The sequence below is a fragment of the Mytilus californianus genome, unplaced genomic scaffold (genome assembly GCF_021869535.1).
Source record: "Mytilus californianus isolate M0D057914Y unplaced genomic scaffold, xbMytCali1.0.p SCAF_18, whole genome shotgun sequence".
NCBI lineage: Eukaryota > Metazoa > Mollusca > Bivalvia > Mytilida > Mytilidae > Mytilus > Mytilus californianus.
This window is the reverse complement of record NW_026262666.1, coordinates 2,351,393-2,366,957: the sequence shown is the minus strand read 5'-3', so window position 1 is coordinate 2,366,957 and position 15,565 is coordinate 2,351,393. Positions and strand designations below refer to the sequence as shown.

The following is a 15,565-nucleotide window of genomic DNA, read 5'->3' as shown; positions in this document are numbered from 1 at the left end:
ATTGCTTACATAATCACTACTCAAAGTATGGTTATTTTCTGAAGAAACATATAGCATTTTGAAATACAGTGGATGGTTTGTAGTTTAATTATTATTAAATTTCATAGCTAGCACCGTTATATTTAACGTAAAGGAAGATAGCAACTAAACTATAGTACATATATGTAAAAGACCCCTTCTGCAGATTTCGTTAAGAGTGGGCTCTTTGGGGCAGCTGCAGAGGCAATATTTGTTACGAACCCCAATATTTATTCTTTGGCAGTGACACCGACTCCAAATTGTGGACGTTTAAGTTATATATGTCTACATTTCCTAGAGGTGAAGGGGGAAGGTTGAGCGCTCATAAAACCTGTTTAACCCCGCCGCATTTTTGCGTCTGTCCTAAGTCAGGAATCTCTAGCCTTTGTTGGTCTTGTATATTTTTTAATTTTGGTTCATCTATATGTTTTGAAAGATTGAATAAATTATTAAAAAATTATATGGTGACCTGCATTTTCATTTTCATAGGTTGACAAATAAGGATAACATTTTTGATTCGACACACGAGGCCCGAGAACACAGTTATTTCGTAGTGCATTTTTTTAGTTTTAGACAATAAATTAAACTTTAAAAAAAATCGCACCTTCTCTATCTCAATAAGATTTTTACACTGTAGTGTACTACTTTTGGGACAAATAATATCAAAATTATGGAAAAGTCTACCAGCTCTAACTCAAAATATGGACATTTTGATATTAAGGGGGTCTATAATTCACTTTGACAGCTTCAGACAGACTAATTTTTACCTTTTTTAAGTGGACCAAATGACTATCCTAATGTAGTCTGTAATCGGTCATAATGTCAATTTCAGTCGAAATTTGTTATTGTACTTACCATCTGATTAAACACCGCATTGACGTCACTTCACTGATACTAGCGTATAAAATAAGTGCAAAATATATATATGTTTTTCTACAATTTAAAAAAAGAATGAGACTTCTAAAGATATGTTATTCATAAGTATTTACAAAAATGCAGATTTTCTAATGGCCTGGCATACAGACAAGAAATGAAAATGTGAATTTATTGAATTTTAGTGACTCAAATTAATGACTATTAAAAATATACATCACATATCTGTGACTGAACGGTATGCTTGTGACTCTCGGTCATTTAATTTTTCAGGGACGATACTTAAGTGTGATCATCTTATTTTGTTCTTCCAGGGCTCAATAACTACTGAGAGAACTTACTGTAGTCATGGAGGAAGATATTGATACCAACATAACAATCTGCTTTGGTTTTAAAAACATGTGAAACAGAAACTGCAGTATCTGATAGGTCCAAATCTAATTGAAATTCCAAGTTTTAAAAGCAGTAAAATAAAGGACCGAACATGCAATTGAGAAGAAGTTTCTAAAGACCAACTCTTCTTTTGATTACAGTCCATAATATGATCCCAAGATATAAGTAACTATAATCCTGACATATTCAAAAGCGACCAAGATGGCATCTAATGCTCTGTCACCAGAAGAGGGAAACTATGTACGAATGGCATTGTTACTCACTGGAATTTCTCCACGTGCAGTTCGTGTCCTGTTTGATAAAGAATTTCCTCCAGCATCTCTCAGTTCATCGATAAACACTACGACTACTAAGGCAACGCTGAATAACTTGAAAAGAAGAAAAGTGATTAACAAGAAACAGTGGGATCTCCTGTTTCCTACCAGTGGTAAGTAAATGTAATTAACCAAGCACAGTATGATCTCCTATTTCCTAGCAGTGGTAAGTAAATGTAATAAACCAGGCACAGTGGGATCTCCTGTTTCCTAGCAGTGGTAAGTAAATGTAATTAACCAGGCACAGTGGGATCTCCTGTTTCCTAGCAGTGGTAAGTAAATGTAATTAACCGAGCACAGTGGGATCTCCTGTTTCCTACCAGTGGTAAGTAAATGTAATTAACCAGGCACAGTGGGATCTCCTGATTTCAAGCAGTGGTTAGTAAATGTAATTAACCAGGCACAGTGGGATCTCCTGTTTCCTACCAGTGGTAAGTAAATGTAATTAACCAGGCACAATGGGATCTCGTGTTTCCTACCAGTGGTAAGTAAATGTAATTAACCAGGCACAGTGGGATCTCCTGTTTCCTACCAGTAGTAAGTAAATGTAATTTACCAGACACAGTCATATCTCCTGTTTCCTAGCTACCAGTGGTAAGTAAATGTAATTAACCAGGCACAGTGGGATCTCCTGTTTCCTACCAGTGGTAAGTAAATGTAATTAACCAGGCACAGTGGTATCTCTTATTTTCTAGCAGTAGTAAGTAAATGTTATTAACCAGGCACAGTAGGATCTCCTGTTTCCAAGCAGTGGTAAATAAATGTAATTGACCAGTCACAGTGGGATCTCCTGTTTCCTAGCAGTGGTAAGTAAATGTAATTAACCAGGCACAGTGGGATCTCCTGTTTCCAAGCAGTGTTAAGTAAATGTAATTAACCAGGCACAGTGGGATCTCGTATTTCCTAGCAGTGGTAAGTAAATGTAATTAACCAGGCACCATGGGATCTCCTTTTTCCTAGCAGTGGTAAGTAAATGTAATTAACCAGCCACAGTAGGATCTCCTGTTTCCTAGCAGTGGTAATTTAATGTAATTAACCAGGCATAGTGGGATCTCCTGTTTCCTAGCAGTGTTTACTTAAATGTAATTAACCAGACACAGTGGGATCTCCTATTTCTAAGCAGAAGTAAATAAATGTAATTAACCTGGTACAGTGTGATCTCCCGTTTCCTTCCAGTGGTAAGTCAATGTAATTAACCTGGTACAGAGATATGTCGTGTTCCCTAGCAGTGCTAAGTATATATGTAATCCACTAGGTACAGTGAGATCTCTTGTTTCCTAGCAGTAGAAAGTATTTATTATATACTAGGTACAATTGTTTCCTACCAGTAGCTTGGCTCCAATATGGTCAAATTTGTGTCTCCTGGTTACTCGCAGAAGGAAGTATATATATATGTGTAACAAAGCAGGTACAATGGGATCTCCTGTTTAAAAATAAGATTTTGTGTTGTTATTGCCAATGAGACATCTTTTCACCAGAGACCAAATGATAAAGACATTAACAAATTTAGGTCACCGATGGCCTTCAATAATGAGCAAAAACCCATACCGTATAGTAAGCTATAAAAGACCCCCACCCCCAAAAAAAACCCAAATATTTTACAATTCAGTTAAAAATGACGGCCTGATTTATCATGTTTATGTACAAAACCATTAACAAAAAAACAATATTTGATATACAGCAACAAGCGACAACCACTGAGTTACTGGGTCCTGACTTGGGAAAAGGCAGGGTTAAACATGTTTACTGTCGCTGAACCCTCACCTTAACCTGGTACTGAGGTGTAACTGTACAACATTAGAGCACACAATATAAATCAGTTGAAAAGGGCTTAACTCAGATGAGAACCTCCTTGGTGGTCTTGTGGTAGTGTGTTCTCCTTGAGTGCGGGAGGTTGTGGGTTCGAACCCAGTCGGGTCAAATCAAAGACTTTAAAATTGGTATGTGATGCTTCTCTGCTAAACATGCGGCATTAAGGAGAAAAAGCAAAGACTGGTCAGCTTGAAATCAGAATAATATGTCCGGGTAAGGTGACATGTCTTCCTGCATGTGGACTGTTACCTTGTGAACTTGCATGGTAAAAATTTGTATCAGCTTGTCGGTCTAGCACAAAGCAGGGTTAATATTCATATTATATTAACATGTTCTCGTCCTATTATTAATATATGCATATTAATTTGCTGCTGGACGTTAAACAGCCATCCATCATCATCTTAACTCAGATGAGATCGATACAAAGCACAAAAAAAAACCTAATAAAATCACAAAAGACACAAAGTACAGATCTGAGAGCACTCCCAGTTTCTTAAAGCTAGTGCAGTTCCAGTAACAACTAATAAAAGAATCATGTATCTAAGACTAAAATATCAATCAGTACACATTAAACATCCAATGGATTTAGTGTAAAGAGGTCATTAACAGTCATAGAAAAGCATGACCTTGTGCAAATGCAAAAAAATGAAGTCAGTTGGCCGGCGAGTTTAGCAATTTCAAAATTTTTTAGCAACTGAAATTGTCATTTCACAGGCTAGATTATGGCCTAATAGTTTGGTATGTCAGAAGCATGCTTTGTCTAAAAAGATTCACCAGTGGCGCTCATATCAAAACAGTGGGAGGCAAAATCAAGTACAAAGTTGGAGAGCAGTAAAAACCTAAAATTCTGAGAAGTTGTGCCCAATACAGCTAATGGCAATCCACGCCTGGTGCTAAAAACACCTTAGTGTCCTGTACCAAGTCAGGAATATGGCAGTTGTTATCTAATATTTCTTTTCTATGAATGTTGCATTGTTGTTTGTTTGGTTTTTTTTTTTGCACTTCTGTGTTCTGTTATTTCGTTGTTTTCCTCTTATAGTTGATGTGTATCCCTCGGTTTTAGTTTGTTACCCGGATTTTGCTTAATCGATTTATGACTTTTGAACAGTGGTATACTACTGTTGCCTTTATTTAGTGTTTCAGAAAATTCAATATTTGATAAACAGATAATTTACAGAAAATTAGCATATCAAAGATATTTCATGACAACACAATTTAAAACAGTTCTGACTACTGGGCTGGTGATACATTTGGGGAAGAAATGTGCATTAGCAGTGGCATTGACCACATTGTTAATAATTTGATATGACAGACAGAGGTTTTGTCTACATAAGCATGATAAGACTTATCAGTGGCACTCAAATCAAAACACTTGAAAAGCCAAATAAAATAGAAAGATGAAGAAAACTAAAAACCAAAATGTCTGAAACGTTGAGCCAAATATGGTTATGGCAATCCCCGGGTTAAGGGAGAGTTGGCGCGCCCACATTCCCACAAACATGTTTAACCAGTGTTCAGGCCGTTAGTTTTCTCTATTTGGTATGGATTTTGCTCATTGATCAAAGTCAGCACGGTAACCTATAGTTGCTAACCTTCATCATAATATGGTCTCTTATGTAGAGTTGTCTCATTGGCAATCATACCACACTTTCTTATTTTTATATTTATATGCCTGGTTGTAGAAAAACCTTAGTGTTTTGAATAATTTTAAATAGTAATCGGATCTAAACTCAAATAACAAAATTTTTACATAGCAATGACAGCAATAGCATTAAATTTTAGTATTTTTTAAAAGGCAGAATCGTAATTCACATTTTGGCAAAGTATGAAAACTTAATCTGATGTTTGATTACCGTATAGAGGTTTATTTTCGCGGGTGTAAAATTTCGCGATTTTCATTGAATAAGGTATACAAAAAATTTTGGCGGTTATTATTTTGGCGGATTCAAAACTTTTATCAATACCTTTGCATGTGCCCTTTTAAATTGGCGGAATTTATTTTAGCGGTTTTGTTCTATCCGCGAAAATAAGCGAAAATTTACACCCCGCGAAAATAACCCGCTATACGGTATGTCATGATCATGGTCTATCTAAAATATGATTCTAAAAGTTTTGGAAAGTTTAACAGTCATTTCTTAAAGATTTTTTGTTGTTACCAGGCACCACAGATTCTAAGACTTTTGATGTGACACTGATGATAGCTTTGCTTAGGAACCTGCCAACCTCAACCTTGGTTCCTCCGGTAAATGGGTATGACAATCTACCTGTTACTACAGAAACAATACCTGCCTCAGATTTAGCAAGAATTAAACACTATAGAAACTTACTGGCACATATTCATGATAGCAAGGTTGATGGCACATTATTTACTACAGCGTGGAAGGATATAAGTGATGTAAGTAAATCCTAGAACTAAACACTATAGAAACTTACTGGCACATTTTCATGATGGTAAGGTAGACATGGTTGATCTATGGCACATTATTTACTATGACTTTTAAGGACACAAGTGGTGTTATTAAAACCTATAACTAAACACTATAGAACCATCATATAGCAAAGTAGATGGCACATTATTTACTACAGCTTTGAATGATACAAGTAATGTAAGTAAAACCTGGAACTAAACACTATAAAACATCCTGGCACATCTTCATGATGGCAAGATAGATGGCATTGTTTTACTACATCATTGTAGGATATAAGTAATGTAAGTTAAACCTAGAATTAAACGCTATAGATCCATCATGGCTCATCATCATGATGGCACGGTAGATTGCACATTATTTACTTCAGTTTGGAAGGATATAAGTAATTTAAGTAAAATCTTAGACATGTTAGAACTAAACATGCTAAAACACTGCTGTTATCACTTGGAATCCTTCATTGTATTTGTTAACTTTTACAAAGATGTTCCCTGAAACTACTGTCCCAATTTCAGCCAAAATGTCTGTGAAAGATCCCAGGTATTTAGTATAAAGTTTGTGTTTTTTCCCTTTCAGTCAATTAACATGGCAGCCGTTGCTAAAAATAAAACATGAGGATGATGCATTAATTGTCTGTTATCCCGAAAAATTATAATAGATAAAGTCTGACAGGGCAAAAATGCTCAAAATGTCAATATCTACCTACTTCCTGTTTTAAATTTTTTCAGGATACTCTTGTTTATTTGATCACCAAAGACGATCAATATAAATCAAATTTTGCTTTTGTTTCAGATGGATTTTCAAACATTGAGCCACCTCACGGTAAACACAGGGGAGCTAATGTAAACTAAAAAAGTGTCTCACTCGATTTAAACAATGAAATATATATTTCTTTCCAAAATATAGTCGAAATGCTGTCCTGATCAAATATTTAATATTTACATTGTTTCTTAATTCTGAAATAAATGAACAATGATTAGCTGCATAAAAAAAGTTGTCATATGAGGAGGGCTAAATTACATAAATAAACATACAATGATATACAAGATGTAGGGAGAAATTAGTCTTTAGTTTTATATGTTGCGTTTTGTGTATTGTTCTTTGTCTGATTTTCTTTATTAGTCATGGCGTTGTCAATTATTTTCGACTTATGAGTTTGAATGTCCCTTTTGTATTGTACGCCTCTCTTTTGTGTAACATGTATATGAAAGTTAAAATTACTTTATCTGTCTAATTTTGTTAGGCGTAATAAATGATGAAAAGAGATCTGGGATATATGTCAATGAGACACAAGTTCACAAAACGCAATTACAAACTATTCCAAAATACATATACATTTGTATACAGATATAGATGGTAATATGCAACCTTCAACAATAAACAGATATCTACCGTAGAAAGCTTGTAATTATTAAATAGAGAGCTGCCTGAAAACAAGGAATTATTTGAATCTGGGATATATAATTCTGAATTTTGGAAAATTAACAAGTGTATGATGAAAACTAACAAGGTTTAGCATGTTTAGGAGGGTTAGATAGTTCATACTATAATATCAGTGAAAAACAAGGAATTATTTAAATCTGAAAAAATTTCGAATTCTGGTATTCTGGAAGATTGGTTAGAAATGTGGGTAAGCCATGCGCGGGTTAGCCATGCACGCATGGCTAAGGTTAATTTTACTTTCACTGATATTTCAGTATAAACTAACCCCCTTATCCATGCGCACATGACTAAACCTCCTAAATTGGGTCAGTTTTCAATATAAATTTCTTATACATTTTCCAGAATTCAAAATTAATCCAGATTCAAATAATTCCTTGTTTTAATATTAATACAACTGGTTTTGTAAACTTTTCCAGGCTGTTCTTAGATTAGGAGGAAATACAATGAAGCAAGAATGTGATCAGCTAATTACAAAACAACTTGACACGTCCAGTCAAGAAGTCTTACAAGCCAAGAAAGACATTGAAACAATTGAAAGGTCGCTTGATTTGATTGAAGCTGACCATACCAAGATAAAAAAAGACATAATTACATTAAAATCAGGTCGTGAGAGTTTTAAAAAATCATGTGATTTGCTTCTAACAGAATCAAAAAAAGACATAGTGGTGTTAAAGTCTGACCATAAAAGTTTGAAAAGATCTCATGATTTGCTACAACATGAACAAACTGTGTCAATAAAGGATGGGAAAAGGGTTAAAAAAGATGTGAAATCATTAAAGTTAGATCACGATAGTTTGAAAAAGTCACATGGGTTGCTGCAAGTTGATCAGAAGGAAATGAGAATAGATGTACAAAATGTTAAATCAGATTGTGATATATTGAAAACTTCCCAAGCTTTGATTCAGAGTGATCAGATAAAAACAAAGGAGGATGTGAAAAAGCTGACATCTATTTCTGAGGATCCAGTTCCATGGAATAGAAGAGGTATTTAGTATAATTTTTAAACTAATAACCCTATAGACTTATTAGCATGATAAGGGACTTGTATTTTTAACAAAATTTAAAATAGGAAAACATATTTTATAAAAAAGGAGAGGTTTGAACAAAATTTACACTTTTATCCATGTTTTTATTATACATGTTATACGCCAATCGTTATCCTCATAAGCTTAAGAGATCTTACACCCATGCATATGTAGTTTCACTTCTGAAAGATTTTGCAAGTGATTTTTTTAAGCAATCAGAATTTTACTTACTGATTTTGGAAAGTGCACCCAGAACAGAAATTTCAAGCTGTTCATTGAAATGACAACATCAGCGAACAGAAGTTTCTTGTTTCCACCGTAGCATTGTTTACAACTATATCTCGGACCTTCGTCATTGTAATGAAACCACATAATAACATTCAGTACAAAATATTCTGACAATAGACAAAGAATAGTTAAAGTCTGTGCCGTTTGTCATAGTTTACAGTTGTACCCTGAAAGCCTTTTTCATGTCTTGACTGTTGCGGTCAAACTGAAACTACTATAAAACTGTGTTATAGCAGTCTTGGTCAGATTGTAGTATTTAGGGCACTGTCAACATTTTTAAGGGGTTATTATTTGTGTACAATTTGCAATAACCTACAGGGGCAAAGGAGTGGACTGAAAAGTAAGGGGAACGTCTGAACCCGACGAGAAAAAAATAAAACTTTTCTCAGTATTATAGTCTTTGAGTAATTCAATGTTAGACTTTGAGTTCGTGAGTGTCCTCTTTCATTTTCATGCTTTATTTTCAATAAAAAATATTGCCAAAAAATGGTTATGTCTGTTTTTCAGATGCTATAAGCAATATGTCTCTGATATTTGGTGTTTTGAATTATTGTAAGTTGCACATCTGGCAAGGTTCATTTGACTTTGACCTTATTTTCATGGTTTATTTGTCATTTTACAGTTTTGGTAGTTATGTCCATTTCTCAGATTCTATAAGAAATCACAACGTATATTGTATTTGGCATATAGAATGATTGTAAGTTGTACAAAATGTACATGTCCATCTGGGGGGGGGAGGGGGGGACTTATCTGATCTTTACATCATTTTTATGGTTCATTGGTCAATGTTTAGTTTTCCTGGTAAGGTTCATTTCAGATTTCTCAAATACTATTAGTAAGGCCGAATAAAGATGTGTATATGTGTCACAGTGTATATTCATAACGCTTCCTTTTCGATAGAATCGGCGTTTTTGCTTCCTTTTGCAAGTCAGAAAACGCGAAAACAATTGACCGTTTAACACAATATACAATTAATTAGATTATAATATAAGTTCGGAGTTTTCATTTTATATTATTATAAGATTCCTAACCTTTTCCTTCATGCAAAAACTTTTTTTTTATGAACATCGACCAAAACACCTCCTTTCAGAGTTTGGAAACGCTTCCTTTGAGATAAAAGTTACTAGGAAACGCATCCTTTCAGATAAATTAAAAATGTTTATACCAACGGTCAGACTGTGGATAGATGCATCTCTGTTTAAACATTTTGATGTCCAGTGGCTTATAAAAGTCAAAACGATGGATCTCATATAAGCATTATGTAGTAAAAATATTTTAAAATGAACATTTATGCAAAAAAATTAGATCTGTGTAAATTTTAATTGATAACTTTTGATTTTCCCGACTTCATTGCTTAAGGAAGCATATTAACAAACCTCATGTGAATTGTCTTGTCTGTCAACTCAGGATATTTTACAAAACTGCGTCCTATAATCAATATTGTACATAAGCGACGTGATAACACCCACGCAAACATTTGACGTTCTAAGATAATTACAAATCCTGAGACATGGATGGCATTGAAATTCCGTATTTTATATTCTTTTTTTTTTAATTTACGTTTAAATGATCAGTGCATCCCTGTTAATAATTAACCCTTAATGTTAATAACCCACATTATGAAAATTTAGCAACATTTAGTAATACAACATTGAGCTCCATAATAAATTCTTTTTTTGTAGTAATTAATTTCGAAAAATTTTCTTCTTTTACTTACATGCATATCATTTTAGAGAGATCTAGAGATACAGTTTAAGATAAATTTTATAGAAAAACAAATCCACATTAACCGATACATCCGAGTAGAAGGGGATGCTGGGGATGCAGGGAAGGAGTGGTACTTGCAATAATTTAGAGTGCACTTGTGCCGACAGCATTTTCAAGACTCGAAATTTCCATTTTCTTAGCAAAGTAATAATAAAAATGTGCTTCGCCGATCGCGAGCGCAGCTAAATACGACCGCAGAGGTCAAACCCTGAACAGTTTGGGCAAAAATGGACACAATATTCAAGCTTGATACAGGTCTGAATTTGGATTGTAATTAAATATTTGACACATTATAAGATCTGACACAGAATAAATGTAGTCAATGAACTTGAAATTGATTTGAATTTATTTTCAGTTGAAGATTTCTTGCTGTTGTGCAATACACTGTGCTGTTGCGCAGTACTTAGTAAATCTGTTTTCAGACTATATACCGGTACAAAGAATTAGAATAATAAATTGTGAAAATTTATAGATACCAAATATAAAATCAATATAACAGTAGTCAAGCATGACTATTTGAGTGACTTTTCTAAGTCCAAGGACCATAACTCTGCAAAAAATCATCAGACCAAAACAAAATTCAAACTTGACCTATAACTTGTCATGGTTAAACTATATGGCAAATATGATGTCAATACCTTCAAGCATGACAAAAAAAAGAGCGAAAAACAGATAATATGTGATTTCCTAAGTCTAAGGGCCATAACTCTGCAAAAAGTCATCAGACCGGAACAACATTAGAACTTGATCTGTAACTTGTCATGGTTATACTATATACTAAATATTAAACCAATATCTTCAAGCATGACAAAAAAGTGTGGAAAGCTGATTTGCAGGACGGACGCACAGACAGACGGACGGACGGACAGAGTGCAAACCTAAAGTCCCCTTCAACTTTGTTGGTAGGGAACTAAAAATATAAAGTTACACTATTCTGAAACACGTCTTAGAAATTCTACTTGCCTCTAAGCTGACCGAAATTTCGTGTATTAAATCTATGAGAATTTCTATAAAATACAAAAACCAAGATTATTTTCCTGTCCTCTTTTCATGTAGTCGGATAATTCTCATTTTAAGTTTAAAATACCGATTTAATATAGTGCTTGGGTAAATAATGCGTAGTGGTGTCCGTTGTCTATTAACTTTTCACATTTCAAGTAATCTTCTTCTCTGAAGCGCCTGGACCAAATAAAACTATTAAATTAATCTTGATATAAAGGCATCAAACTTTTCAAGATGAAAAACAGCAATTGAAGCGTTGTTGTTGCATTTCTTGTTGTCTTCCCGGCTAGCCAAAAGAACAGCCATTCGGTATATTGTATACAAGAATAAAGAATACAATTTACAAGTTGTTGTAACCATTTATTGGCCCCATTTAAAAAGCATGAAATGACTACAGTGTGAGAATACATTTGATAATTGTAGAAAAATTCAGATATGTTTTCTTTTAAAATGTCTGATATATTGTACAGTTGATCTCTCAAATGATATAGTCCCTACACTGATAAGTTTATAAATTACTTATCATGTGAAAAAACAGATATATATATAAAATATAATAAAATAAAATAAAGGTCCAACTCTCATCCTTTGTCCAAATATGAAAGCTATACCGGTTGCTCAGGAGGAAAAAGAGACCAAGAGCTAAAAGACTATTCTAATATCCTCTATGCAGAAGTCACCAAGGGTAGATACTATAGTGTCTAGTGTTTGCATAAATACACGGATTTTAATGTATTATTACTTTTATATGGTTATAAATGATCTGCATGAATTTAGAAATTATAGAAATTATCCGTAATTCTGTATACATAGTGTCAATCAGAAAGCTGTCTTCTCTTTATATCACCAAAAATCTTCCCTCAATCCCTCTTTGTTCAAGTTTTTTAAAACTGAGGGAATAAGTAACAGGATTTCATCTAGTATGTTTTCCTCATAAATAGGGGGAAAAGCCTTCTCCTTGTATTCCAGACTGAGCCATTTTGGCGTATAATAGGAGCTTTAACAATTATATCAGACGTAAGCTGTCTTGATTCTGTGTGTGGTGTTGTCTGGTTTTCTTCAGATATAAAAGTTACCTTCTCTTTGGTGCATGAAGCCAAAGTTCTCTCTTTTTTCTTTTAGAATTGATTTTTCTGAAAGTAACAGTATATATATATATATGCATTTCATTGAGAATATGCCCTTTGTTCTTTAAATAATGCCAAAATACAAAGTTCTGCCTCACAATTTTGCTAATGTATAAGAAAGGATATGGGAGATGCAACCTTGACCGAAAATATGATCATTCACGGTGACATTTTATCATGTTCTATATTAATGAAATGTTGTCTCATTGTCACAAAGTCCATATCTTATACTTTTTGTATCATAAAAACACTAAGTTAAAGTCGTGCTTACTTCTTAGCCCGCGCGTACGGCTACATTTTTATTTGTCGAAAAAGCGAGACAAAGCGATCCTACAATCCGTCGGCGTCGTCGGTGTCCACAAATATTCACTCTGTGGTTAAAGTTTTTGAAATTTTAATAACTTTCTTAAACTATCCTGGATTTCTACCAAACTTGGACAGAAGCTTGTTTATGATCATAAGATAATATTCAAAAGTAAATTTTGTAAAAAAAAAAATCCATTTTTTCCGTATTTTACTTATAAATGGACTTAGTTTTCTGCCAGTTAACATTACATTCACTCTGTGGTTAAAGTTTTTAAAATTTTAACAACTTTCTTAAACTATCCTGGATTTGTACCAAACTTGGAAAGAAGCTTGTTTATGATCATAAGATAGTATCCAGAAGTAAATTATATAAAAAAAAAAAATCCATTTTTTCCGTATTTTACTTATAAATGGACTTAGTTTTTCTTCCAGTTAACATTACATAGTCTGCAGTTAAAGTTTTTAAAACATTTATTAGATTCATAAACTATCCTGGATTTTTACCAAACTTGGACAGAAGCTATACTTACAATCAAAAGATAGTATAGAGAGGAATATTTTTATTAATTGTTTTCCTCATTTTTGTTGAGCCTGCGATTAACAGCAAAAGTAGGCGAGACACTGGGTTCCGCGGAACCCTTACGAATTTTTTAAAAATAATATTACTTATACGTGAATCTGAAAGGAGTCGTTTCCTTAGACTCCGAAAGTAAGCGTTTCCAAAATTGACGCTGGGACTGATTTATCGGAAAGGAAGTGTTTCCTTGATTATTTTTTTTAAAAAGTTATACGGATGTTTCAGGTTAGCGGGACAAGGTAAAACCATTTGATAAGTAAAAATATATTGAAAATTTTGCGAATCAATATGCTTCATGCATTTTAAAATAGTTTCTGAGGAAACAAATGTATTTTTTATCTGTAATCGTCAACGACGCTGAGATTGTGGAACTGTTTAAACTGGTTTATATTATTTTTTTAATGAAATCAATTGGAATGAATTAAGACAAAACATTCAAATGTTCCGTGAGCTACATATTTTTATTTAACTTACCTCTTGACGGCAGCATTATTAAGTCTCCCAAACGAAGTTTGGGAAGACTTATTTGTTTTGCTCAGTTATTATTATTTTTATTCTTCTTCTTCTTCTTCTTCCTCTTCCGCCGCTTTTAAATTTGAACTTGTCCGCACCCGTTCTCCAAAACCGCTTATCAGATTAACTTAGGGTTTCACAATATGTTAGACTAACATGTCTAGTGGTGCAATCAGGGTTTTGTTTGTGCAATGGGGTTTATAAAGGGGTACTTTGAGGGGCAAAAAGAAAGGAGGGTTTTACTATAGAACCCTATGGGATTTTATTTTTTAAAATTTTCAAATGATTATAAATTGAAAACCGTTTGTGATAGACACAATCTTTTTAATTGAAAATGTTCTAAATGATAAAGCACATTAAATGAAATACAGGGTTAGTCCCCAGGGGTCATCCCCACCCCCTGCCATTTAAGAAAGTTCTATTATCTTGTAAGTGGTCAATATCCCCACCCCTAAACCATATATATTCTGGTTTGTCATGATAAAGCACATCAAATGAAATACAGGGTTAGTCCCCAGGGGTCACCCCCACCCCCTGCCATTTAAGAAAGTTCTAATATCTTGTAAGTGGTCAAGATCCCCACCCCTAAACCATATATGTACTGGTTTGTCAAGCGAAGATGGTTTGAATGATATACAGGGTTAGTCCCAAGGGGTCATCCCGACCCCCGGTCATTTGAGAAAGTTCTAATATCTTGTAAATGGTCGAGATCCCCACCCCTAAACCATATATATTCTGGTTTGTCATGATAAAGCACATCAAATGAAATACAGGGTTAGTCCCTAGGCCACCCCCACCCCCTGCCATTTAAGAAAGTTCTTATATCTTGTAAGTGGTCAAGATCCCAACCCCTAAACCATATATATTCTGGTTTGTCATGATAAAGCACATCAAATGAAATACAGGGTTAGTCCCGAGGGGTCACCCCCACCCCCTGCCATTTAAGAAAGTTATATTATGTAAGTGGTCACGATCCCCACCCCTAAACCATATATATTCTGGTTTGTCATGCGAAGATGGTTTGAATGATATACAGGGTTAGTCCCCAGGGGTCATCCCGACCCCCTGTCATTTGAGAAAGTTCTAATATCTTGTAAATGGTCGAGATCCCCACCCCTAAACCATATATATTCTGGTTTGTCATGATAAAGCACATCAAATGAAATACAGGGTTAGTCCCCAGGGGTCACCCCCACCCTGCCATTTAAGAAAGTTCTTATATCTTGTAAGTGGTCAAGATCCCCACCCCTAAACCATATATATTCTGGTTTGTCATGAGAAGATGGTGTGAATGATATACAGGGTTAGTCCCCAGGGGCCATCCTGACCCCCTGCTATTTGAGAAAGTTCTAATATCTTGTAAATGGCTGAGATCCCCACCCCTTTACCATATATATTCCTGTTCGTCATCTCTCGAACATTTGAATGACGTAAAGGGTCAGTCCCTAAGTGTTCCCCCCACCCCCAATGTTCTCGTATCTTGTAAATGGTTGAGATCCCCATCCCTAAACCATATATATTCTGGTTTTTCATGCCAAGATGATTTGAATGATATACAGGGTTAGTCCCCAGGCATCATTAATGCATATAACTTTACTGGACCAAACCAATTTTCACTGGACTTTGCCCAATGTCAGGCGACCCTGGGAATTACGAATTATGGGAGCTTCGTTTGGGAGAC

General features: G+C 34.5%; 2 protein-coding genes across 2 annotated transcripts in view; both read left to right on the top strand.

Annotated features, from left to right (window-relative positions):
- LOC127726770 (serine/threonine-protein phosphatase 6 regulatory ankyrin repeat subunit A-like) overlaps positions 1 to 15,565 on the top strand; it is a 285,494-nt gene that overhangs the window by 259,055 nt on the left and 10,874 nt on the right. The gene's annotated exons all lie outside the window — the stretch shown is intronic.
- On the top strand, positions 1,119 to 6,888 carry LOC127726558 (uncharacterized). The gene is made up of 3 exons (XM_052233950.1): positions 1,119 to 1,711; positions 5,570 to 5,805; positions 6,629 to 6,888. The coding sequence occupies exons 1-3, from the start codon at positions 1,486 to 1,488 to the stop codon at positions 6,680 to 6,682; spliced, it is 516 nt and encodes a 171-aa protein (XP_052089910.1). The 5' UTR covers positions 1,119 to 1,485; the 3' UTR covers positions 6,683 to 6,888.